Source organism: Stegodyphus dumicola, chromosome X2 (assembly GCF_044657685.1).
Source record: "Stegodyphus dumicola isolate Sdum_Otavi_A_Nest chromosome X2, ASM4465768v1".
NCBI lineage: Eukaryota > Metazoa > Arthropoda > Arachnida > Araneae > Eresidae > Stegodyphus > Stegodyphus dumicola.
Window position 1 is genome coordinate 85,214,398 of NC_140781.1, and position 27,983 is coordinate 85,242,380.

Genomic DNA, 27,983 nt, shown 5'->3' on the forward strand with positions numbered 1-27,983 from the left:
TAAACCAAACTTTTCACTTAGCCTCAAGTGTCAGATTCCAAATAATAACTACTCTAAACTTCATAGTTATAACAAGCTACAAACCATCGACTTTTTTGCATATATATTATTAAAGAGAAATTACCATTACTTATTAATCCACGGCACACCAGCGGCAAAGTCGGTGAACATTGGTAGTTCGACCTGGGTTCAATTCCAGGCGAAAGGGTTGGCTGCATGGACGTTCTCGAGGTTTTCTCCATGTGTAAAGTGAATGCGAGCTAGTTTTCCTTAGAAAGTCCTACACGGAGACATTCCTGCTCTTAGGCAGATAGCCCTAATGTGCTTTGCCATAATCAAAGAAACCTTTATTAATCAACGGCCACAGGAATAAGACCAGTCAACGGTGATAATTTGAAACAGGTGAAAGGAGTAACTGTATGGGCATTTTCATGGTTCTCATCAAATATAATGAGAGTACAAGCCAATTTTCCTTGTAATCCTCCACGAAAATATCTATTTCCTTAGGCAGATTGTCCTTGTGTGTTCAGTCATATTAAAATAATATAATCCCCATAAGTATTTCTGTTTCATTCTCTTAGAAATGGTTTACATCCTGTTCACAGAATCCTTAATAGGTAACAGAGAAGATGCATCATTAACCAATAGTTTCCTTTTAATGACTATAGAATTGCTCTATTAATTTGTTTTCTGCGATAAATCTTATAAATTAATTCACTTATTCTTAAATAATTTTTGTATACTGAAGTCGCTCTCATAGTGCTATTATTTAAATTTTTATTTATTTAAAGATTTATTTCAGGAAATAAAAATTTACCCTATAAACAGTCTTTTTAAACACCACAGTTAATTTGATTATTGCAGAGTCTTGAAACTACAGTGTATCAATTGCTGATGCATGCATTCAATTGCTTGTAACATTGCATAAAGAATATTATGCATTTGTTTGGGAATATCGCAGAGACATCGCTCAAAAGCACAGCACTATCTTCAGCAATGATAATATTCTTGAAATTCCATTTTGCTTTTAACTGTCTCTACTAAAAAAAAGCCAACAGTCTTCCACACAAATTTTATATTATAACTTCATCATAAGAGGGGAACCTAGTTTTAATTATTAAAATCTAGCCCAAACATATTACAAAAATGAATCATGTATTTCAATTCCACTGACCTAGATTCAAATAAAATTAAACATTAAGAGTTCGCCATGCCCCTACTGAAGCACATCATGTCTGTGTTTTGTTCATAATGTAAAGTTATAAATAAAGACAGACATTTTGAAATACAGCTAACATACTAATTTTATTTCTTTTCTGACTAGTATCTTTCATAGAGTTACAGGACTGTACAAGTGCAGATTGTGCAACATACCCTCAACAAACTAGAATTATGTGCACAATCTCTAACAACCAGCAACTATTTTTCCAGTTGAAGTTCTCATTTTTGTACAGAGAGACACTACCTCAAGGTATATTTTTTGGTCAGTTGTACATATTAGACTAAGTTACAACAGTAGATGAAAATACAAATAACTAGATTCCTACAAATGAGGTATTGACTTGGAAGTAGTACTCTTAAAGAAACAGACTTTTGTGGAGGTAAAGAAACCAACTTTATAACATACTGTGTATATGTAATAAATATATATACATAGATATTATGATTTTGAAGTAACACTATTATATAAATTTTTCAAATTAGCACAAAAGCCTTGGTCATTCTTGGTCAATACAGTTGCTATGAACCTAAAGAAAATGTTTTTTAAGAATTGGTTTCTTTACACACATTATAGTCCGCATTTTATCACAACCATATTTTTAATTACAAAAGGAAAAAAAAATATTTTATGTTAAAACAAATCTTAAACTTTCGTAGTTCAATCTAAAGTTCATTCACTTCAAACATAAGCTTCAAATTATTTAGTTAACAGCGAACAATACAAAGCAATTTTTAATAATTTACAGAATAATAAATACCATTTTATACTAAAAGTGACAAAAACGAGAGTAAAATTATGCTTAATGTTTTCTTCTTTCACTTGAAACAAATTAACATCAAATTTAAAATGTTATATGAACTACTGAGTAAGAATGATGATGATGGCAATAAGTTTCACCATTGTCAATAAATTTAAAACATTTAGAAATTATGTCAGCATTGCAAACACCTGAAATTTTATGAGGCAAATTTATTTCATCCAAAAGAAAGAATGATCTTAATTGTCATTGTGTAAAATGTATACTTCACCAGTTTTACAATAAATATTGAATCAAATGTGCAGTTAGGAGAAAAGTAAAATCATGTTAAAAAAATTGAACATTTACTGCATGCATTTTAATTGGTATACAAAATATTAAAATGCATTTTTTACTTATATAACATTTATATTAATACATTTCTGTATTTAAAAATATTTAGAACAATTCAATATATTTTGGATAAGAACACAAGCATCTTTATATTCCCCTCCCTTAGATTTAAACTCTGCATTATATGACACTAGTGGCTATTTAAATTTGAAATTGTTCTGCTTTTTTAATGATGTATAACTTCTTCAAAAAAAATGATGCAGATTACTTTCAAGGCTTATTTCAAAACCTGAAAGAAAGATCAGTGTCAAGAATTAAGTTAAGCTACCAAAGCCAATGTCCCATTTGAGGGAATTAACAGTATGTGACTGCAAAACCAGACACCTTTCATTTTCTTTTTTAAAGAAAATATATATTATTTACAAAAAACAGTTAAAGCAACACCTATATTGATAAATTAGTTCACAGCTATGCCATTGTCACAAATTTCAACTCATGCATCAGAGTAGGCACAGTCCACACATCATTTTCCGTCTAATTCCCCCCATCAGAGAATGAAATATTCTGAAGAATCAGATACTGATGGGTATCTATAAAAAGGAGTGCACTTTTATATAACTTATTTTGCATATTAAGTTATTCTGAATGCTACATTAATCTGTCTTTACAATATTCCATTACATTTTATTTGCAGTTTACAACATACTTCAATTTTTATATTTTTCTCCTAATTTGTACCAGTACAAGTAATCTTAACAATACTCTGAAGTTTTAGAGATTCCCAAACACACTGATAGGTAAATGAACCCTAGAAATATAATTTGACTCACTTCATTTACAGAAAACAGCAAAATACACTCAAGGCATAGAAAAAAAACACAAGACTCTCTAGAAATATCAGTTCTATGCACAATGATCACAGACTCATGAAACTCTTTTACATACTACATAATGTCCATGCTGTTTTGTCAAAAGGCTAACTTTTATAGCAATGGATTCTATCACAACTGTTATATCCACATAGGAAATATCCACAAGTGCAATCCACCCCAGCCATCCATACAGAATAAGATAAAAAATACTTTTTCATTAAATAGAAGGGAAAGGTGCTCATACTACAATTTAAAAGAAGGGTATGACAAATTTTCAAAACCTCCAAACAAAACTGAAATAAAAATATATACACAAATTTGTAGAAACATCAAAAATATTAAATTTGAACTTCTACAAGAACTTGTATTATTTTCTGACATCATTCAAAAAGTTATATAAATTTGTTTTATTATAAATATTCAATTTCTGCACATCAGCGACTTTTTCTCAAATTTGGCATTATAAAGAAAAATATACTACATAAGTTATTAATGTTGTCAAAAGATATAAACAAAAACTGTCATTTATTTTCTAATGCACTCAGAAATTTAGAAAAAAAACTAACTCTAAAAGCAAAGTTTAATTTTGTGCACTTTTATTACCAGATATATGTATATATATATATACACACACATATATATATATATATGAAGGCACATCTGAAGAAATGTATATCATGCTAACAGAGTTCTTTACTTATCCAAAATTAAAATTTTCTGTAAAAACTGTTAAAGGCAGTTTAAAAATGAATAAATTACAGGTAAGGACAATTTCCACTACTGTACAATTTCAGATAATTTTAAATGAGTTTCTAGGCACTCACTACGCACTTGGGTTTGTTAAAATTGGAAGTCTTGTTATAAGTTTTTAATTTATACAGGAATCATGCTGCATGTGATTATAAACAGCATTATGGCCGTACACTACAAAACTTTTTCACAGTAGGTACATTTAATGAGAGGAGGTCTCACCAAAATAAATATCAACACTTTTGACAATCACATATTCATGCGCATTTTATAATACATGCATGATAAGCATGTCTTAGAATATTTTTATTTATCATAACTGCACTTAGCTCAAAATTCTGATGAAAAATAATATTTTTTGTTTCTATCTACAAAGCTGTGATTGTCACACATAATCTCACTGCATGGATGTTTTCCACTGCAATGAAATAGCATTCAGTAATTTTTATTACAATAAGGTGCAAAGCACGGTATGCAATCCACATAACAAACCACAATAAAATGTTCATAAATTATGTGAAATTTTTTAGAGTGATAACAAAACATTTTAACAAGCTCAACAAAAAAAGATGAATTTGTGACATCATTTGTAGCACAAAAAAAGTTAAATTTTAATTTCTGATAATGGAAAATACCTGCTTTATTTATATTACTTGTTTCACATGTGAAAAATAAGAAAAAGCTCATAAATGAATCCATTAGCAAATTTCACATAATTTACCCATTGTGGTGTTAGGTGACCTTTTTTCTAAACAAAAATTGCATTGCACCTTTGTCAAACTAGTATTACAACCTAAGTCAGTCACTACATTTTCATACATGCAGAATACTTGCTAAGAAGAAGTATCATGTTTTTATAACTAAACCTAGCTGCACAAAGATTATGCAGACAAAATGTACAGAGGAAAGTCTGCATGCAGGCTCATTCACTGATATTGTAAGGAATATTTACCTCTTCATCCCTTCTGGAAAATTAATTTGTAATATTCCCTTCCCCCAAAAATAAATACAAAAAATTTTTAAATGATTATTTTTTCTAAATATCAAACATATATACAAAGGTATGTGGATACACAGAATTAGTTACACAATGCTTATATATGCACAATCTTGCACATTATGACATTTTGCAATATAGAACAATCTTTCGTGGTAGTTAGCATAAATCACAGTTTTTCTAAGACTTGGAAATAATGCTAAACAAACAAACAAACAAACAAACAAAAAAAAAAAAAAAAAAAAAAAAAAAAAACCTAATGTGCCATTTATATAAACCAGCTTAGGCTGTTCTCTTCTGCTACAATACACAGTCTCAAACTATGACATATTTTTAAACGAAATGATCATTATTGCTAGGCAACATGTTTTAATTGCACAACAAATTTAAAAATACCATTTAAATGTCAAATATTTTGCCAGCATGCAGACTTGTCCTAGCCAGTTGGTTTCAAATGTGCAAGTATTTGTGGATGGCCAGGGTGACAAACAAATATTTCTATTGAAACTTGAGGGGTGAGGAACCAAAATTAGGTGCCGGCGGAGTGCCATGGGAATACAAAGCAGAGTCCATAGCGCAAGAGCCGGAGCTAGAGTGGCTTCCAGAACTGGACCGGGAATGTAAGGCTAAGGAGATGGAGGAGGCAATCGATTGTGATGACTGCGAGTATGCTGGAGGCCTCTTGGAGTTCTCAGTGTTCTTCGATACGATGCAGTCTTTGATTGATTCTGCTGCATTGTCTTCCTCTATCACAGCTGTTGCAACTTCTTTTGTACTTGCTGCTGCATCTGCTTTGCTTTTATCCTCTGTTTCAGAGGTAGCATCCACATTATCTCCATAGAGTTTGAGAGCAACTGCAAGATCTCTAAGAATTTCTGTCTCTTTCTCATCTACGATGTTAAAGCGCTCATTGAAAAGGGTGAAGTGGCAGAACAGGGAATTTAAGTGAGCGTGCATATTTAAGAGCACAATCTCTTTAAAATGAATGTGATAAATGTGAGCCAAAACATGAAACAATAACCTCTGGATTTTCTTCACAATTGACTCGAAAGAACTAGGGAAGTCTCGATCTAGAAAAGAAAACTTAATAAGTATGCAATCCTAATTTAAATTAATGAACAACAAAAACTGCATAACTAGAATTATCATCGACAAGTTTGAGAAAAAAATAAAAACTCTAGCATTTACAACTGGATTGCACTTTAAAGACTACATATAAAATAGTGCCAGTTAGAACACTCATAATTTTTCTTTTGACACATTTCGCAACCTTTCACTTAATATTTCTCGTCTAACCATAGACATGTAAATTAGATACTTTTCAGTTTTCCACAGAATTAAAACATTACTTAGGTTTCAAATTATTATTATCCATTATTATCTTTTTTATTTTAATTTTGTTTTAGTTCGCATTATATAAATCCCTGAACATCAGAGGTGGCCAGGAAGACAGTCTTGGAAATGGACTAATCATACATTATGAAAACATAACATCACATTCAAATGTTAAAATATACCTACAAACCTTTGTTATGATCAGTAATTCATCCTAATTTAAGATCAAATGCATAAATATAATAAATTATCAAAAGAAATTACTATTAAAAAAAGACATCAATAGAAAAATTTTAATTCAGGACTTGTAGTGATAAAATCTTGTATAAAAATGTATAGCAAAAAAAGATTACAAAAGCTAGTAAAAATCCTTTTTAAATTCATCGATCAGATAAACAGCACAAAAATAATGAATAAACATATAAAATAACATGCTGGTAAATTTTAAAAAAGTAATACAGAAAAAGTATTAATAAAATGAGAATATGTTTTAAATATACAATAAAATAGTTTATCACTTACTTCTTCACTCACTATTTAATTTTACATGGAAGCATATTCAAACATTTACAATAGAAACCTCAGTTTCAAAATTTTTTGTGAAGCTACATTTTATATATAAATGGTATATTTTTCAAGCAAATAATATTTAAAATGCAATGTAAGAAGCTTCACTTACCTTGAAGAGGGATTAAAAAAGTAATAATAAAACTCTAAAGGACTAAAAATATTTTCATACACAGTTTTATAGTATTTGATTATGCATAATGATATTTCATAACATTTTTTAATATGTTAGATATTTATTGCTTGCGCAGTGTGTTTCAATTCATACTCAGATAGTTTAAATAAAGAATTAAATGAAACAGAAAAAATTCTAGAGGAAATTTTCTGCAAAACACATTCTTGACTTTCATAAGCAGCTTTGCAACTAAATTTTCTGAAAGAGACTAAAAATTTGGCAGCATATCAAAGATTTGATTAGCATCATCATTATATACCAATGGTAGTTAACAAGTTTTTCACAACATATTAATGCTTAGTGTTTCTGATGTTAAAGCATCACTATATAGAAGACGTATTATTCTTCACAGCAAAGCAGACTGAAATAGTTAGTCAGAAAATCTGAAATAATATATGTTGAGAATTTTATTATTTAAAGATACAAGGAAACAGGAAAAATTCTAAGACACATAAATAAGCAATTTTGGGGAACTCTCAACTACAGTATGAAACATGGGAGACTGCAAAATACAGGAATGAAAGAACTGGGCTTTTAAACGCAACTGCAGTTCTTGCTGAACACTTTTCAACAGATGACCTCTCAGTGCCATCTTAATGTCAGACTTTCTTTTTCTTCTATACACAATAGCAAACTGCAGTCATCTTATTTTTGCAAATGTTTTACATTTGAACCATACAGCATATTTTAAAAAGAAAAGGGAGAAGAAACACAAATGGTTGCAAGGCAACCTTTAATCTGTTCAGGGCATATAACATTCAACTATTTTTCTTCCTATTTTGCTGATAATTAGTATTCTTTACTCATCCCCATTGATCTTCCTGTATCAATAAAATAGCCCTCTATTTCCTATTACTTCTTGCCTATGTTTGATACAAAGCTACCACCTAAGTTTTTCTTTTTTCTCTATTGCTGCAACTGTAGCAATTTAGCTATTGTTAGCTGTCATTAATTTGTGAAGTATTTCATTAGCTTCTTTTAATATTTTTATTTCTATAGTTGCAATGTTGAGGGCGAAAATAAGTCAAAAGCTAAAAGAAATAATCTTATTTTATTCAATTTAAAGGAAAATGCATATACACTTATTATTAATCCAAATGCTGCAATGTAACATTAAGCAATACATTGACACTCTTTATAAGAGCTTTAAACAAATTTCTTTCAAACTCAAAAGTTAAAGAAAAGAAGCAATCAGCTGAACCTTAACTAATCAGCAAGAAAGCATTTTCATCAAGTTAATTTCCTAGTCTGAAGAGCAACATTTCTTTTAATCGTCCACTTGTAACTAAAGGGAAAAAATTATAAATTAGGCATTATTAAAAACGTATCCACCAATAAATCAAGTATGGGCTAATTAACTATTTTTGCAAAAATATTCTTGACAGCTTTTTAACAAAGGACAAATTTCTAAAACTTCTACCTATAAAAGAATAAATGAATGTAGATTTATTTAATTTTCAAAAGATATGTAGAAGAAAATAATTCATCACTTTAAAAGTTGACAGCAATTAAACAAAAAGTGCACCAGGCATGAAAATAACACTATGAATTTTCAAAATGTAAATAAGCCCATTCATTTCCAAAAATTGTCATAGTGCTCATCATTCATCAGAAGTGTTAGGCACGAAAATGCTGCCTTTTTAACACATAAAATACAGACTGATGAAAATTAAAGAAATTCAACATTTGTTAAAATTAGTTATGAAAAGAATGGATTTGGAACTTCATAATAAGTTTGTTCACACAAAAGAGCTTAGTAAAAAAATATGAAGTACTCAACAAAATTTTTAAATTCTATAATCTCTTTTTTTTTAACAAGAAACTATCATTTTGTTAAAATAATAACTTCAATAAATTCATTTGAAGCAGAACAAAGAAAATTTCATTTTATGGAAAACACTTTTTATTACATATCCCAATACTATTCAGTATTCTACCTATATTCATGTTTTAATTTCTCATTTTGTACAACATTTTGAGACACTGCTGGGAAAGATGAGTTTGCAGATTTCAGGAACATTATGAATCTAGAGCACTTTGCATAACTGCATTAACTTCTACAGGCAAGATGAACTTATTTGAACAGTCATTTATTTCTAAATCACTAACACAGAGATACCGAAAATTATAAGTACAAAACCTAATTTAAGATCATACCAGAATGATGAAATATTCTGAAATTTAGTCAGTGGAAACTGCTAACTCTCATTATGATAATATGATCAAATCTGAGAATTTCTTTTTCAGATTTGATTTTGAGGTCATTTTGAAAACCTCAGTATCCAAGCCCTGATGACAGCTTACCGGTTCTTGCTCAGTTACTGTTTAATAAATGAAAATCCTGACTATATTCCAGATTACAGTTTGTCAGCCAAAGGTATACAATTCTAAGTGTCACATTAATATTTCTTAATGCAAGCTCAAGTTCAAATCTAAATGTGAATATTTCAAATACTTAAACAGAATTCTGAACCGAACCGGACTTCAAGTAAATATGTTGAAGATGCTACTTAAACTTCCAAATCCTCCATGCCAAAAATTAAAATTACCTTCTCAGTATGGAGTTTTGTAATCAAGATGTATAAAAAGAATTTTCTATTTTTCAATTAACATTTGTTTCATTAAGCTCAAGCCATACAAAAGAGAATAGAAGAAGAAATGTGCATTAATAATTATTTCAGATCTCTCCTGTGTAGATTTTTGTCTTTCACAATATACACAATGTAGAGATTTTAAACAGCAGTCGTGATATGATATAAAGAAAACATAAATGCATGTATGCTTCAGAATGCTTTCTATTAATGTCAGTTGCAAGAGATAAAATAAATAATTGCTCTTGTATCATTAAAAAGGAGCCGGATTTGGTGCATATTTATACAGAGGGGGAGGATTACAGAATTTCAGGAATCTACAACACAAACAAATTGGAAATGACGACCCAGATGCTGAGTTTTAAACAGTGATAGTTAAAAAAATGCACAGTTAAGGAAAATTGTTTAACCCATGAGAAAAGAACTGAAATGCAATACAAATTTCATATCCTAGCAGGCAAATGCAATTAAAAGTCTGTAATTAAAAGGCATAATTCCTTGTACTGTTACTTCATGATTTTGAATAGTACAAATATTCCAAATATTTATGAAAAATAAATGAAATGTGTAACAGTTCTATATAATTGTATACCTACCAAATTTTGTAGGAAAAATTGATTCATCATACAAAGTTCTTTGAGTAAAAGTCATGACACAATCAATATACTGAGGTGCAGCAACTTTACATTTCTTCCCTTTTTCATCAAACCATAAATATTGCCTGAAAAAAAAATATGATTAAAAATATTACATGACAACAGTCTGTATAGAACTACAATGAATCAAGAGTAGTATATTCAGTATCTAGAATATGAGCGTAATCTTTAGTTATTTATAAAATACTTGAAAGCACTTTATTATTAACATAGAGCGAGATTAAATAAATGAACAGCAACTTTTGCAGGTTAAAAGAAAGCTCAATGAGAATTAATTCAATATCTTTTGTAAATATTATCACAAATAGGCAGGGTTAATTCAATAACAAGACAAGATGATGTATGAAAGAATAAAAATTAAGTGTAATATAATGAATAAACATAACAGTGAAACATAACAGTGAAAAGCTGTTTTAGTTTTCATCCGAGATGGAAAAAAAAAACTTGGGCATGGTAACAGCTATAAAATTATTTTAGATAGAATAAAATTATTGTCAATTTTCACAGCTGTGCCGAATCTTGTGGCAGAATATTTTTAATTTATTTTTTCAAATTATAAAAGTACAAACTTTACAGCATCAAAACAATATACACTCTATTCTAATTCAGCCTTTTTTTCAAAACTGTGTGTTATCGACACATATTTCTGATTAAAAAATGTTTTAAATGACACAAATATTCCTGTTTTGGCATTTTTAAATTAAAAAAAATAGTGAAACTGTGAAATTTAACTTTTTATACATTCTCCCAGTCTGTATACCCATTTAGGAAAATGTAATAGTCATGAAACAAAAACAGTATAGAAAATGATTCTATGACCCCCCCCCCCCGAAAAAAAATGCTTAAACCTGAACTTGATACACAGGCTGCACACAAACTGAAAAGCAAAGTGCTTGCATTACTTCTTAGCTAAAAATAAAATATCAGTTCATTACAAGATTTCTGATGGTAGTAGATTTAAGTGACAAACATTTATATGTGTATTACTATGAAAAGTATTTATCAATATAGTTTTCGCAAAACAATGAGATTTGATTCACATAATCTTACACAGAATTCTTGTTGTAGAAAATACTGGTAGGCTTCAGTATTGTCATACTGCCAACTAGTAAGCTAATTTGCATAAATTAAAATGTTAAAAATATTTCTAGTTCAATAAATTTTTATTGCATGGTTATTAGATAATGATTTTTGAAGTAGTAAAACATCTTGAAAATATTAGTAATGTATTTCTAACACAGTCTCTTCAAGGCAAATTGAAAATGTCACAAATTTCAAATTTTGAAATTAAATACCTTTTTCAGTTTCTGTCACATGAGGGTCAAAGTTCTTGGGTTTCATTTTTTGTAAAGAGGTTTTTTTGTTTTATTTTTATAAAGATCATTTTTATAAACATTTTCCTAAATATAAGAATTGAGGAAACCATTTACAGTATGAAATGTTAGATTTTGTATTATAAACAAATTTCTTTTAAATTTTGACCCTCTGGTGGATTAAAACACTCTTTCTACCTAAATACATATAATATCAGTCAGTAGTAGATTTATAATGCGAGGTGTGCTCATAACTGGAATGTGAGCTGATCTCATTGATTACCATCAAAATGTTAAAATACAAAAACATGAACCTTTGTTGCATTTCAAACATTTTTTATAATTGGAAGTATATTTCCCCAACCAATGGATGAGGGAATAAGGGCTATGTGAGGGCTTTTGTGGACATTATGTACATACTTCTTAAAAATTTTTATCTTTATTTCATTTGCATTAATAAATATATATGAATAATAAATATTTAAATTTAAACAAATTTAAATTTAATTTTTAACAAATATGTATAAAAGTAAAAAAGCAAATTTAAATTCTAAAAAAAGGAAAAAAGTCAGTTTAGCAAAATTTTCAGAAAAGGTCAACAACTTTTTCCAGCTAAAGTACAGATCTCACCTTTCAAGTATCAAAAACCTCTTAGTAAATTGCTAATTAACCACCATGAATTAGCTTCTACAGCCCATTGATACTGTAAAGAGCTTCAATACAAAGATTTCATAGATAAATTTCATCAACATATTATAACAGGCAATTTAGCAATAGTTCAAAACCAACATTTAAGAATTTTAATGGAAAAAGGTACCAAATTTAGACCAGTACTAAAAATTAACAAACATCACAGTTTTAAAAGTTTTGTAAAAAATATAGACGAATTTACAGTTAAAACTAGTTTCAAATTAAATATTCCAAATTCTACCTTTATGGCATGGAAACAAGCAGTATTAGAAGAATTCAAGCAAAAAATTCGATAAATTGAATTTAATAGCAATTTACAGTGGAATATTCTCATACCTCTTTTACAGGATTTAAAACAAAAGTTCATAATTACCAAAATTGACAAAGTCAATAATAACTTTAGCATAATATGAAAATTTTTTTATGTATCATTAATTAATACTGAACTCAATAATGCCATTACTTACAAACTCACCAATCTACAAGAAAATGTGATTGCAAAAAAGCTAAAAGCATTTCATAAGAAACTGCAAATTTCACAACCATCTAACTACAATAGATTAGCAAATCTATATGCTCTCCCAAAATTTCATAAATCACCACTCAAATTTAGATTTATTGCTAATGGTACAAATAATTATAAAAAGAATATAGATTACATATTTGCAATTATATTTAAAAAAATCTGTAATTTAATCCAACATCTCATTAACAAACAACACAATTATAGTTGGATTATTAATAATAATGCTCCAGTTTTCAGAAGTTTTAAAAGTTTAAGTTTAACAATCAAGAACATTAACTGCTATGACTTTGAAAACCTTTATGCTTCTCTACCATTAGAAGAAATTTTTACTAGTTTAATACAACTCCCACAACTTTTTCCTGACATACTTGACATCCTTTGTATTGAAAGATGGAATACTTATCTGAATTGTGCATTATTTAATAACTACATTAAATTCAATAATAAGATCTTTTAGCAAGTTAGAGGAATTCCTATGGGAGCAAACAGTTCTACACAAATTTGTAACCTATTTCTTTTTACTTTTGAATATAAATTCCAACTAAGTTTAAATAAAAATGAATTAAAGCTATTTGCTCATACTTTTAGATACATAGATGATATTATAACTTTCAATAATAATTATACTTTTGAGCAATTCAAAATTTACCCAAATATTTTAACACTTAATAAAATGAATACGAATCAAGATACTATTGAATTCCTAGACCTGCAAATTATTAAACACAGCAAAATTAAATTATTTGATAAAAGAAGGAATTTCTATTTTCCTACTATTAAACTAATTAATTGGAACTCTAATATCTCTAGAAAAGTAATAGAAAACACGTTTCATAGCCAAATTATCAGAATAAAAAATATATGTACTGAAATAGACGATTTAAAGGAAAAAATAATAAAGCTAATTAATGTACAAGTTGATAACCAAGTACCACCAAAATTTATTAATTTATATATTAAAAAGGCAGGCCTTGACTTTACTTTATAATTTTTTGGCTCTTTTAGATATGATAACATTACCTTAAACCTTAGCTGGAGGGTAACGAAGGATATAAAAGAGTAGAGAAATTATTGTAAATTTTTATTGTAAATATTTTGTAAATACAGTCAAAAGTCGTTAATTCGGACACCCATAATCCGGAATGATCTATAATTCGGACCTCAAAGCTACAAACTTTCTGCGCATGCGTCGTGTTGACGCATGCACGTAAAACCTTAACAGCTGCAAATTTGTGTGTGCGCGTGCGCAAAATACGTTTACGAATGCACGTTTAATGTATAACGGACTGTATAAGCTAAGCTCTAATAATCTATTTCAGTTAATGTTGCAGATTGCGTTGTTCCTTAATCTTTGAATTGGATCCGGCTTATTATTTTTTGCAGACTGTTAGAGCAATTTTATAAAAGTAAGCTTGAACTTTCGATTATGTCAAATAGAATTTCCGATTTATATTTGCTAATATGTAACAGATCTACAAAGCGAAAGTATGTTTCGGAGTCCATTAAACAAAAAGTGGAATTGCTGCAAAAAATGGATAAAGGCATATCCTTTGTTTATCTTTAACGCCGCGGCGGGCGCGCAATGAATTGGAAGTTGATCTGTCAGCGCTATCCTTATCTTCAGGACAGATGTTTTTATTTTATTTGGCTTATAATTGCTTACTAAATGCAGTATTTCATTTCGATATACTCTGTCTTTGATATGATTTAAATCAAATGCCTCGTCATTATAATTCGCTTCCGATAGCGAAGAAAGTAACAGAGGTTATTGAAAACGAAAAAATTTCGATTGACAAATTAGTTGGTATTCTCGACACAGCAATTATAGGACTTGAACAGCGGAACTTTGTAACTGAACAAGAAATTATGTATGTTTATAGAATTAAAGAGAATGTATTATCACATAAAAAACGAAGCAACTTAAACAACTTACATTGAAAGAAATGTTTAATAAAGTAAACAAATAAATATTAAGCTTTTTTTTTTTTTTTGTAAATTTTGATACACTTTAGATCATAATTGTTCTTTATTTCGTAAATTACGGTTTCAGATTTTTAATTTTATAATTTCTTCATGCCATTTTACCAGATTTAAACTGATGATCTATAATCCAGAATCGCCGAAGTCCCGACGAGTCCGGATTAATGACTTTTGACTGTATGTATATTTAATCAATACTGGATTCTTTCCTTTTACTAATAAAGGGCCAACTCTTTTCAAAAGTCTCAATTATAGCCCGAACTGAGTGAAGATTTTAATCTTCTTCTAATTTTCCATACTTTAGCCAGTATTTAGTTAAGTTTTGATATACCAAATGAAATCAAGTTCATTAAACTTTTAATATTTTCTTTCATTAAATTTAAGTTTTAATTAACTTCCTAAAGGAATTTTTGAGAAATTTCTGGGAATTTTTTAGAGGTTTTTTAAGGACTTCATTTCAAAAAAATTTGGGAAATTTTACTTTAAAACTTTAATAAGACTATAACTGCTGCAAGAATAACTGCTGCAAGAAATGAAATTTAAATTTAAACAAATTTAAATTTCATTTCTTGCAGCAATGGTGCAAAGAATATTTAATTAAATATGTATTTAAATTTAATTTTTTTAATTAAATTAAGTTTATTCTTATGAATAATAAATATATATGCTACAGTTTATAATACATGTAACCAATCATTTATGTAAAATTTACAGTAAACCCTTGCCAAATGCAGACTTGCAGAACATGATGTTGCGTATACACTTTATCTTAATTGTCCTGTGAGAGTTTTGATTATATGTGGTTATGCTGCAGAATGTCAGACGTACTGCGATAGTCCTCTTTAATGACTGGTTTGAAAATGTATTCATTAAAGAAGTCACAAATATTACTTAGACTAGCAAAACCTGAGCTTTTAAGTTCTCCTAAATCTCCAAAACTCAGTACTGAAGCCCTCACAACATTGAATCCAAATGCAAATAAGGCACTAGAAGAAGGAAAGCACAACAAACTAACGTCATCTGGGAAGCAATTCAACATGAGTAACTACATAAAAATTATAAAACTCGCATGGGAACAAGTGAATTCATCAATAATGAATGCTCTCTGACATCAGTATTGACCAGAAGTTGTTACAATTTTTAAAAATTTCCACTGATTGAAAATTAACTCCTCCTTGTTTAATGATTTATGTCAGACATCATCCCAAGCAAAATAACCAGCTGTTTCAAAAATAATTGTATTATATACCTACTTATTAAGCAATAACAGAGATCTTTCAATTAACTTTTGCTTCATTTTTTCCATTTTAATTACAATAAAATTTAGGTTTGCATAAATTAAACATACTTCTTTAATCTAAACTATACCTAACCCTTTTTTTTTCCACTTAAAAAGTTAATTTTGTGGAATAACACCTTGCCATGTATGCAATATATTAATGATGTAGCTCCCTGAGTTCAGCAAGAGTTTACTGTATATCATTAATGTCGTTCACAAAAGTGCATTTCTAATTTCATATTAGTGCCTGCTAAAGACGTTTTGTGCTTTGAACTGACTTCTCTGGCACACTTAAATACACAATTATGATAAGATAAAGGGGTTATTTAGATTAATTTCTGACCCATTTGGCACCCTAGCCAGTCTGTATAGCCTATTCCATAAGCTGGTGTTAAGCCATATGCAATGTACTCAGCTACAAAATCAGTTTTTTTTAAAAAAATTTACACACAGGAAGTCTGTGCAAGAACCTAATTTTAAATCAACCCTAGATAGTTAACTAGAAGTCAAATGTGTAATCATTTGTAAATTTGATTTATGTTTTCAATCATTCATACAGGTGTATGTACATATTTCACTACTGAAGTAGCTCGTATCTTAAACAATATAAAATATGCATTCTTATTAACATGTGCACTCTTAGTAGCTTCCTTTTCCTTTAGTATTTTTAGTAACCTAACAATTTTTTTACAGTGTGTTAATAATTACTAAATATTTATAACTGATAATTGTATAAATAATGATAACAGTCTAAATGAATATCCTTCAAACTTGCCACAAAAATTTAAATTGCCTCGGTAAAGACATTTTGAATATTAAAATAAAGACCACCATGGTATGGTTACTGGATATTTAATGTGGCAGAACACTCAAGGCCTACCTTCCTGAAGGACTTTCTAAGAAAACTGGCTCATATTCATGTTACTCATATGGAAAAACACGAAAACCAAACATGCAGCCATGCTGTTTGCCTGGGTCTGAACCCAGGATGAACAACTAGCATTCAGCAGTCTTTAACTGTTTGGACACTATCACTGATAGTCATGCATTAAAGTCACTGAGCAATGGTGGTTTAACCGATGTTAAAAACCTGATGAATTGGCTGGCTGCGTGTTTGGTTTTCATGTTTTCCACATGAGGAACATGAGCCAGCCTTCCTTAAAAAAGGCTTCTTCCCCTTTCTCAGAGATCATCCTCCTGTGCTTTTCCGTAACCCAAATAATATTAGAATCAATTATTAGAATTAACATATAAATATTCTGTTCTATTTTTTTTAGATACCTGCTATGCTAATTTTAGTTTTATTTTGGGCCAAATTTCATTAAGTATATATATGCATTCTTATTAGCTTCACAGTTCTTTACAGTTCACAGTTTTTTAGTAACCTCAGAGAATTACTTTTTTCCGAGTACTAACATATATTCATTAAAATTGCATAACTGATATTTGCTAAAAAGATAATATCAGTTGAATGTAACAGGCCTGAGACTAAAGTATCATGAACACTGAAGTAAAGATTATTGTACTAATGACAAAATTTTCTTGCTTCATGATATAGTGTCAAAGCATTTTAGTTTTCTCAAGAGCTATTATAACCTTTCCTGTCAATGTAACTTTGTTATGCAGTGAATGTAAAATATAACACTATAGTTTTAAGCATAAAAAGCACGTTAAAACTAAGTATTTAGATAAAAAACAAAAGCAGCTTTATACAGGAAAATGCAAACAAATAAATAAGAATATTTATTGGGCAGAAAAGATCTTTTCTCAGTCCAGTAAATAAACCAAGACTGATATATATGAAAGATTTCAATCAAAACTTACCTTCCATTAGGGCCATTCATATCAGGACATCCTGACATCGTGCAAAATTCGGATATAGTGCCATAAACTAAGTTCGTATGATCAAAAAATGCTATAGCTGAAAACGAAAGTAAGACCATATAGTAAAATAACTTGCCTTATATACATAAATAAAATATGAACTAATACACAAGAACTATTTTAATCAATATTATTGCTATATTATGAAAAACCCACTTCAATTACCTTTTCAATTATCCTCAAATAGAGCCTCTTTTAAAGCAGAATATTACTCTCTGAATATCTTTTATGGAAAAAAAATCAGCTTGCATTAAATAATTATTTAAGCATCTTAAATCTTGTTTATCATTATAAGCAATTTTTGACTGGACAACTCTTTCCCATGGATTCTAATTAGAGAAGGTTTATTATAAGCCATACACTTAAATGATAAAGACAAAACATGCCTGATACTAAAGGCTCTCAGGGATACTTTTTCTGCTAGTGTATCCATTAACCTGACAAACTCAAACTAACATCTTACTCTCCCTCACCCACACTCGACATTTTTTAAAATTAAAAAGCAGCAATAAGTAATGGAAAACCAGAATTAAGGAACAGCTCAGAATAAGTATGAATCTTTAAACTTTGATTGATCTCAAGGTAACATAGTTGGCCCTATGCATCTGAATCTGAGACACACTGTATAATGCTCTCTTATACAGCATTATATACAGTGTGTCTCAGTATCAGGATTAAAAAATTGTAGGAGGGTAAGGTGCACCCAGATGACCCAGAATCACATATTGTAGAGTCACAAATGGGATGTGCATGTGAATTTTACAGAATAACATGAGATGATAATATATTTTTGGGATATCTGAATATAGCTATCATAAATGAAACTGAACAGAGGGTTAAGAAGAATAGCTTCAAGAGTTTGAGTAAATATTTTCCCTTTGGCACACAAAATGTTTCAAGATTTTCACAAGATAAGATTTTCACTGTGCATGAAAGCTATTATATGAAACACTTTCATACTAATGGGGACTAATTATTTCAACTCGAAAAGATTTAATAACTTATCTTGATGAAAGCTTTGTGAGCAAGATTTTGCTAATTTATCATAACCTGAAAGATGTCTACAGATTTTTTCTCCATAGCACTGTTTCCTAAACATCCTAAAGTTTCTCAAAATAAAATAGAAAATCTTATTAAAACAGTTTTAACATCATGGATAAAAAATTATCATAACTATCAAATCTAACTTACAGCCTCTATGCGGCAAAACTTCAGTCACAAAAATATTCATCAAGCTTTATTAAGTTAATTACAAAACCTTCCATATGTTTACTAATACAATTCAGAAACAGTGTATTAGAAAACACAATTATTGACTCCAGTCATTTTTCAATGCATATTTTTTCCTCCAAAATTAAATAGTCCTTGGAATTTTTACCTACATTTTAGAGAGCAACAACAAAGCAAAAGTTGCTTGTTGGTGATCAGCAGTTCCTTATTAGGTAAAACAGCATTATTTATACACTTAAGAGCTGGTCCCAGGAAAATTTTAGCTATAAATATTTCATTGAACGGAACAGTGGCATTTAACTTATGCACACATAATGAACAATTTACTAACAGGACTTTCTACTCTAAAAAAACCACACAAAAAATGTTAAATTCTATATTTATAATACCATTCTACTCTCTTCTCTTCTCAAATGTTGAAACTGTTTTCATTAAATTCCCTACCTTGAGAAGCTTTTTTAATTAAATTTGGATTGTTTTGCACTATGACAAAGATGTGAGGGCTGTTTGAACTTCACAAAAGACTTTAAACTAACTTGTGTTCACATGACACATAAGGGAAAACATGAAATCATGTTTTCCCTTATGTGTCGTGTGAATACAAGTTTTGAATCCTGAACTATCAGCATTCAGTGGTCTTACTGCTCTTTCCCTGGCGGGTCTTTGTAATTAGAAGTATATGTCTAGGGTCAATAGTTAAGATAATAATGCCTATTGCTACCTTTTTTGACCACCCTGTACAAGAAGATTTTATACATTTTTATGAATATAATAGAAATGAACAAAGTTTTTGTTAATGTGGTTTATATTTGTAATTACTTTTACTAACAGATAAATTATGAATCAATAAAGCTCTCCTACGATGGTTAGCAATCTCATTTCATTTTTAAATCATGATGGAATGGTTGTCTGAACATTCTTTTCTTCTAAAAAGGTAGCAAAAAATACGCATTTCTCAATTTCACATATTCATTTCTTTCTTATTATCACTGAGCTATTTGCCTTAAAAAATTGTGAGCTTATAAAATTGCCCAGGTGCTAGCTAGTAAGAAAAATCTTTCATCTTCCTTAATTTCAATGCAACTGCAATGAAGGCAAAGTAACCTTACAACACGGGCTGGCTTTATTGTATCAGGGCCTTGAGGTTTTCTGATGCCTAACCCTATCATAGCAAATGATGCTTTTTGGTGTTCTCAATTTTTTGGTGTAAAACTACATTGCATTGGGAACTCCAAGTGACGACCCCAGGTCCTACCTCACCTTACCCTAAAACCTATACTACCTTAGAATTACCTCCTTAAAATATTTTTACGCCCACGTTTCTAGCTTCTTGAAATTACATTAACCACATTTTTACACTTTAATGATTGGTACAAAGCATATAATGTGTATAAGTATGGTGTTAGTTATCCAAAGTAAAATGATTTGATTAAGAAATAATTTCTTCTAATTTGTTGCTAGTTTTACATTTTTAACAGCTTAATTTTTTCAGCTGACTCGTTTTCTTTACCCATATATTTTTGTTTTTTTTTCTTATTTTCAGATATTTTTCTCGGACTTGCTAGTCAAATGTAACACTGAGTTAAAAGAATTCTTTCTACAATGCTAAACATGTGTTATAGACCAGTAACTCATGCCATTAAATTAAGTACGTTTACACTGATATGTATAAACACATACTTGTTCTTCATTTCTCTTATTTATAACTTCTGAAAAGTTGATCAATTAACAATTTATAATGTAAAATAAGGATATGATTTTCTTCACCACAGTGCACTTAACAAATTCCGACCTCTTCATTTTTTTTAAGCCAGTAGAAATGAAATGGAATTTCAATTTCTGTACTTTCAAAGGAAATATTTAGCACACTTTTTCTGATTAAAAAAAGGTAACAAAAACTAATATCTGTTTAGAATTATGTTACAATTATGCAAGAATCAGAGTTACACACCATTATGCAAGGATCTGCATAATGGCAAGCATTTAACTTGCATTAGAAGGCGAAGAAGTTACAGACATGGATGCAAAAGTCTTGCCAGTTGAATATTCTGAATTCCAAAATGCAAAATAAGAGGCTCCAGATTCAACCACCAATCAAATGGCAGTGACCAAAAAAATTTAAACAGAAGGATACTTTCTGTTTCTGAGCAACATGTTACCTTTATTGATACTACACGTCTTCTGAAGAATAAATTTATATATTCAGTTATTTAATGATATATGCTTTAAAATTACACATGGTAAAATATATGCTTTAAAATATTAGCATGGGAAAATGTTACTAATGGAATAAGATCTTAATACAGGGTATAAGATCTTAATGCAGGCAATATGCATTTTCTTACATACATACAAAAAAGGGGGAATACAGGACAAAACTGTTATATAATAGAAAGGACTTTATTTAAATCAGGGAAACCTCAAAGCTATGACAGCCAGGTGAGTATACAGGATGATTTAAAAACATCTGAGAAAGCCAGGTAAGGGGGGACCGAAATAAGCAAATTTTGGAATGGAAGATGAGAGCAGAAATGGCACGGTGGGGTGGCAGATAACGATTTTGAGGAGGAGGTAAAGTATTCAGCTGGCGTAAATCGTCATTACCCGCACGAATTTTCAGTGGTACGCATCGCTACACGAACGCGTATTTCGCCGACATACATTTCCTCTACGGGCTAAATTGGCTAAATAAAATCTAAAACATAGACAGACAAATTATTTAAATTATGGGAAAAGTTCAGGAATCTAAATATACGGAAAGTAATGTAAATAAACAAATAATACATGTTTCAATTAAACAGCACTAAGATATTTCAGAACTAAACTCTCGAAACCAAATTATGAAACAATACTTACTATGTGAAGCTAGCCATTCATTATAATCTAAACCAGGTGGTAGATCTATAACTTCCCTTAATTTTGACTCAGATATTGTACATTCCAAAACAGGTGGTTCTAAGTAAAGTTTGGATTCTTCCTGTGATGTAGCAACTGCATCTCTATCTTTCCGACGAGCCTTCCTGCAGAAAAAAATAAGCACATATAAGCATAAACAACATGTATTTTTCACATAGCATAATCTAAAATATTTCTTACCTAATCTTAAGCTTATTCAGGCAGTTTAAAAAACTCTGAAAAATATTCATAGCTCTGTTATTTCCAGTTATAAATTCCAGTTATTCCAATTACAAATTCCAGTTATGACAAACCAATGATGTTGCCAATCGATGTTATATAAGATAAGGATCTTTAAAGTGGTCTATGTAGAACACCCAGGGGTCGCTTTGGACTCGAGAGTCGATTAAAGAGTAAATTAAAAAATCACTCGTACATTACATAACGAAACTGTAACGATTTAGTTTTTAAATTAATTTGATGCTATTATATAATTGTTACATATGAAAAAGAAATTCATTAATTTACGCCATTTACACATAAAAATGCAAATAATCGAAACGAAATCAATTACAGCGGTCCTATCCAATTGAAACCTTCATCTTGAGGTAGTTTTTCTACACCCGTCATAGTAATCAGCGACACCAGTTACTTCCGCTAACTTTAAATAAATAAAATATTAATACTGTTTAAATTAGATATACCTAATCTAAAAAATAATAACCTCTGTGAAATAAACCATCTAAAAATCATATCAGCATCCCTCGTCCTGTTATAATTATGTAATAATGAAATAGAAGGGAATCAATAAAATTTTGGGAAATTCTTGAAGGAAGTCGACTGTCAAAATAGTTTGGGGGACCACAGAATTAAGTCTCTCTTTTAATTTCAATATTATCATACCGTATTTCTTAATACAGCGTAAACTAATCATTAAACTAATCAATAAACTGCTATTTCTTCTAAAGTCCTTTTTATCTGGTCTCCTAAACAACATATTGAACGTTAATACTATAAAAAATAGGTTTCTAACGCCCAATTGGTCGACTGCAAAATTTCTCACATGAATTAAGAAATGCAGGACAATTTACACTTGCAAAGAAAATATTATTGCATCCTGTTTAATATTAAATGAATACTAAATAAATATTACACAAAATCAAAAAACAAACATATTTTACGACTCCATTAATGCCGGTTAAAAAATAACGCACGTGAGCTGGCTCTTTTGAGTACAGCTGTGCCGAGAGCGGAGCGAGCAAACAAAGTGAAAGAAAAAAAAAATCAAAGCGGATGAAAAATTAACCATTAAATTAAATACTAATTTGAAAATGATAGTAGTACTATAATAGTAACGCAAATTCCAGATTACGACGTTGAGTTTCGTTGGAAAACCTCGGAATGGATTGGATTATTTAATTACGGCAAAGTACACGAGGGCTATCTGGCTAAAGGGAGCTGATACTGGAAGCTGATACTGATTACTTGTGCGAGCTGTTGGACTCGAACAGCAAACGCTGACATACAACACTAAGCTATCAGATACGTGAACATATCACTACTGAAGAAGCCGACACCTCAGACTCAGATCCACCAGGAAAGCATATGACAACTGCAAGCCAGGTTCAACTGCAAGGTTCAGCTGAAGCGAAAATTAGTTACAAAATTTGGAGAGCATCGATTCTAATAAACAGTTGCTAGCTATAATGCGAGGAATAGAAATATATACATATATATTAGCTTGCTATGAGGAAATTTTACTTGATTAAATAAAAAAAAAAAATAAACTCTCGTTAGACAACTTTGTTCATCATTTTATGATGCTATCGGTATCAAAATAATTCCTTTTTTTATGCAGCACATTTATTTTTTATATGATTTTGTATCGATATGTAAACGAAAGTCCCACCTACAGCGGTAACTTCAAGAATTTTATGAATTATCGATAGCTTTAAAACGCTCTACGCTAAACGCAAGGTTGCAGTTTTCAGTTTTACTTTCGCGTGCTTCCCCTCTTTTCGTGTTATTCAGGTGGACCCACTACCAGAATTTCCTCAGTATTAAGTCTCTCGCCACGGCTGTCCTACTATTACTGTTACATTCCCACATAAATCTAGCAACTCTAGTCTGTGCAAATAAATATGTTATGTAAGTTTGTTTTCTTGTATACAAGATAAAGCTTTATTTTAAAAAATCTAATATTTAGAAAAGGTATAAACATTTTTAAACCATATCTGAATATTACTAAAAACATAAACGTTATGCATAAAAAGGATTCAGCGATTTTCATGAACGTTAAGTACAGTGTATAATTCATTCAAATATCTCAAATTTCATTTATTTTATGACAGTTTCCAAAATTACAGTTACTGAATGATGATCAGGCATTAAAAAGCTTATAGAAAAATATTTATTCTAGAAACAAAGATTTATTGTATAATTGTAAAGACAAGTAGAAATGTTACCATTTACATAAACGTTTACGTAGGTTGACTAAAATGTAGCGTCGAATTTGTGCACTAGATGGCGCTCGTATTTTCAATACAACACGTAGTTCCTACCTTTGAAGATACTATAGTCTGGTACTGATATTTTCAACGCAAAATTTAACATAACGTCATGCTTTTTTTTTTTTTTAAATTGACAGTACTCTGTTTTGAAGATGTTTGATAATATGATATATTTTTTAACAATTATATCGCTTTATTTCCGCAAAGGGAAAATGGGATTCAGACGATGATAAAAATTTGTTCAATCTTCAAGGTGATGGTTCAAGTAACGAACGAATGGTTCAAAGATTGCTTAAAATGTTACATGATGAATATTTATTAAGACGGTAACAAACGTTTTGTAGATCTACTGAAATTAATTACAGCCAAATACCTAAATATATGTTAAATAAAATAATTCACGTTACGTGATAAGGCAGACGTCTGATATATGAAAAATAGCAGCATCTAGGGTAAAAAATCATTTACACCGATTTAGAATGCTTTCCTCTCTACTTTATTTTTTGACAATCAATGAACCAATACATAAATGTCTTAATAGTTTAAGAAAATTTGTTTTTCAAAATTCGGGTTAAAAAAATTGAAGTAGCTACAAAAAATTTTAAAAACAAATATCCTGAAAGGAGATATATTCTAGAAATATTAATAATTAGAAAATGTTCAACAAAACTTTATAAATTCTTACCAGAGAGGGGGGCGGAAGGGCTGAGATGCAAGTTAACAAACACTGTAATAATGAGAAAATAAACAGGACGAACGAATGTCATGGCTAAATATTTCCATTTACTTAGCAATAAGAAATTATATTAGTCTGTAATACGAAGATGCTACTTATTGCAATTGTTGCTGTTTTGCAGCACGAGGAATGTAATTCCATTTTGTTCTATATCAGTATAATATTAAATAACCCCCCCCCAAAAAAAAAACGGAGAATTGTTTCAAATAAACGCACAGCCAATGATAAAAAACCATAAGCAAATATGAAAACTCTAACTCGTAAATAGTGGTTTTATGCTTTGATATTGCACAAATATAACACAGTTTTACATTCCAGCTGAATGGTTACACAAGATGACAAAATGTTCAGTATCTTTAAATCAGTAGTGCGCAACCCTTTTTGTGATCACGAGTATTCAGCACAGCCGCCGAAACACAGAACTGTTCACAGAAGTACACTTTCAGTTTCGATACACCCAGGGCCATCGCGTGAGTATCTCATGCCCGTAGGCTAAGAGACCCCCTACACGTATACGCACAATGAAAGCTCTTACGACCATCCAGTTTCCGGATGATTTTGGCCTTTGATTATATAGGTGGTGGCCTCAGAGATCATGACTATCAATGATTTTTAATACAGTATTCCATGTAATTAGTTTAAATTCATTGTTATCGATATTTAGTTCCGTTCTAAAAAAAAAAAAAAAAAGTCACTTTCAGAGCTCGTCCTCTGCAGGAGACTGTATGTTTATCCATAAAATACAAATAATATTTATTCAATACTAGATTAAACAATATTTTGCTAGAATTAAAAAATCGAAATGACGCAACAGTTTAGCCTTTCATTGTTTATGGTTAAGACATGAGCTTACGTATTTTTGCGCCCCTACACGATCGCCAAATGTTAAGACCGGTCTTGCGTCGCATCTCTCTAAGATCACAAGCGTTCATGAAAGGATCGCCGACATTTTTTAATTAAGTGTTTACTTTTTGTTTCGAAATATGCTATTTTCAGCTAGATGAAATCACCGACATGTTTAACTGCTAAAGGTAATATCCTTTTAAAAAAATATATATAATATAATAGTAATAGCCTTTTAAAAATATATATCTAACCACTTCTTTTATTTATTTATTTTTGGAAACTTAGGCTCTTCGAAGTTAAATAATTCTTTAAAGGAGCTGCACTAACAAAAATACTGAGCGCTTTTAAAGGAAAACTTTACTCACGTTACGCCCACCAGCGACCGAGCGGTAAAGTCACTGAACACTGGTAGTTCCGAACTGGGTGCGATTCCAGGCGAACGGGCTGGCTGCATTGGCGTTTTCGAGGTTTTCCCATGTCTAACAAGAGTACGAGCCAGTTTCCGTTACAAAGCTCTCCACGAAGGCCTTCCTTCCCTTGGGCAGATGGCCCTTGCGTGCTTTGCCACAGTTAAATAAAACCAAACTTACTCACGTTACACATGAGGAAAACCTCGAAGCCAGTCCGTTCGCAAGGGCGCCGAGCACGGGATGGACTATTGGTATATCTTACTATTGGTCTATTGGACTATTGGTCTTATCCACTCGACCATCCATAGAACAGAAAGAAAAACATTTTATTTACATGCATATAAATTTTGCCCCCCCCCAAAAAAAATTTGTACTGATTTGATTACATGCAGCATTAAAAATAAATTTCTTTTTCCTAAATTGTGCGATTTCATTGATTAATTTTCGGGATAAATACTTAATTAAAACGTAAAGTATGTTTGAATTAATATGTACAGTTAGCCACAAAAGTCTGCGTACAGACTAAATTTTAAATTAAAAAAACACTTAAAGCATAGAAAAATGCATTTTAATCATTGCATTTTTTTCTTCTATTAGCTAAAATTGTTGTAAGCTTAAATAAAATGTAAACGATATCAGTGTAATACTTTTTAAATTTTTCCAAAAATATATTTTGTCAAAAAAACTCAGAAATTCCCTCCAATAAGTTTGCGTACACTTTCAAAAAAAATTAGTTTTTTTACATTACTTCAATACTTTGTAGGATATCCTTTATTCTTCAAAACAGCTTGCAGACATCTGGGCATTGACTGAACTAGTTTTTCAGTGTCATCCTACGTAAATTTCGTCCATTCTTTCTGCAATTTGCTAATTAGCTCATTTCGCGACGTAATATTGTGTTTTCGAATTCGTTTCTCCAATTTTGCTCACAAATCTTCGATTGGATTGAGGTCTGGTGACTGTGGAGGAGTACGTAACTGTCTTGGAGGGTTGTAGAGGTGGTGTGGTGGTGTGGTGTGTGTGATTATGGCAAAGCCTCGAGGGCTATCTGCCTAAGAGGAGGGATGCCTTCGTGGAGGACTTTCTAAGGGAAACTGGCTCGTATACACGTTACACATGGGGAAAACCACGAAAACACCCATGCAGCCAGCCCGTTCGCGGGATTCGAACCTCGGACCGAACTACCAGTGTTCAGCGACTTTACCGCTCGGCCGCTGGTGGGCTGGGTTAGAGGAGATATTCCTTCACAATTTTAGCTGTATGTTTCGGGTCGTTGTCTTGTTGAAAAATAAAGGCATTAGAAAGGTTTAAATTTCGGGCACTGTCTCGTAGATTTTTCTTCAGAATATCCAGATAAACATACTTATCCATGACTTTATCAATAATGTGAAAATTTCCAACTCCTTTCAACGACATACACCCCCATACC

At 30.5% G+C, this 27,983-nt stretch overlaps 1 protein-coding gene across 5 annotated transcripts in view; it reads right to left on the minus strand.

Annotated features, from left to right (window-relative positions):
- Window positions 1-1,286: 1,286 nt before the first annotated feature.
- Mob2 (MOB kinase activator 2) overlaps window positions 1,287-27,983 on the minus strand; it is a 494,181-nt gene continuing 467,484 nt past the window's right edge. For all 5 annotated transcript variants that reach the window (XM_085809669.1, XM_085809667.1, XM_085809666.1 and 2 more), the window contains exons 2-5: window positions 22,014-22,177; window positions 17,868-17,964; window positions 10,196-10,320; window positions 1,287-6,001 (exon numbers count right to left, since the gene is read on the minus strand). In XM_085809669.1, the coding sequence (XP_085665795.1) occupies window positions 5,430-6,001; window positions 10,196-10,320; window positions 17,868-17,964; window positions 22,014-22,177 (958 nt within the window). In that variant the 3' untranslated portion in view covers window positions 1,287-5,429. The remainder of the gene's footprint in view (window positions 6,002-10,195; window positions 10,321-17,867; window positions 17,965-22,013; window positions 22,178-27,983) is intronic.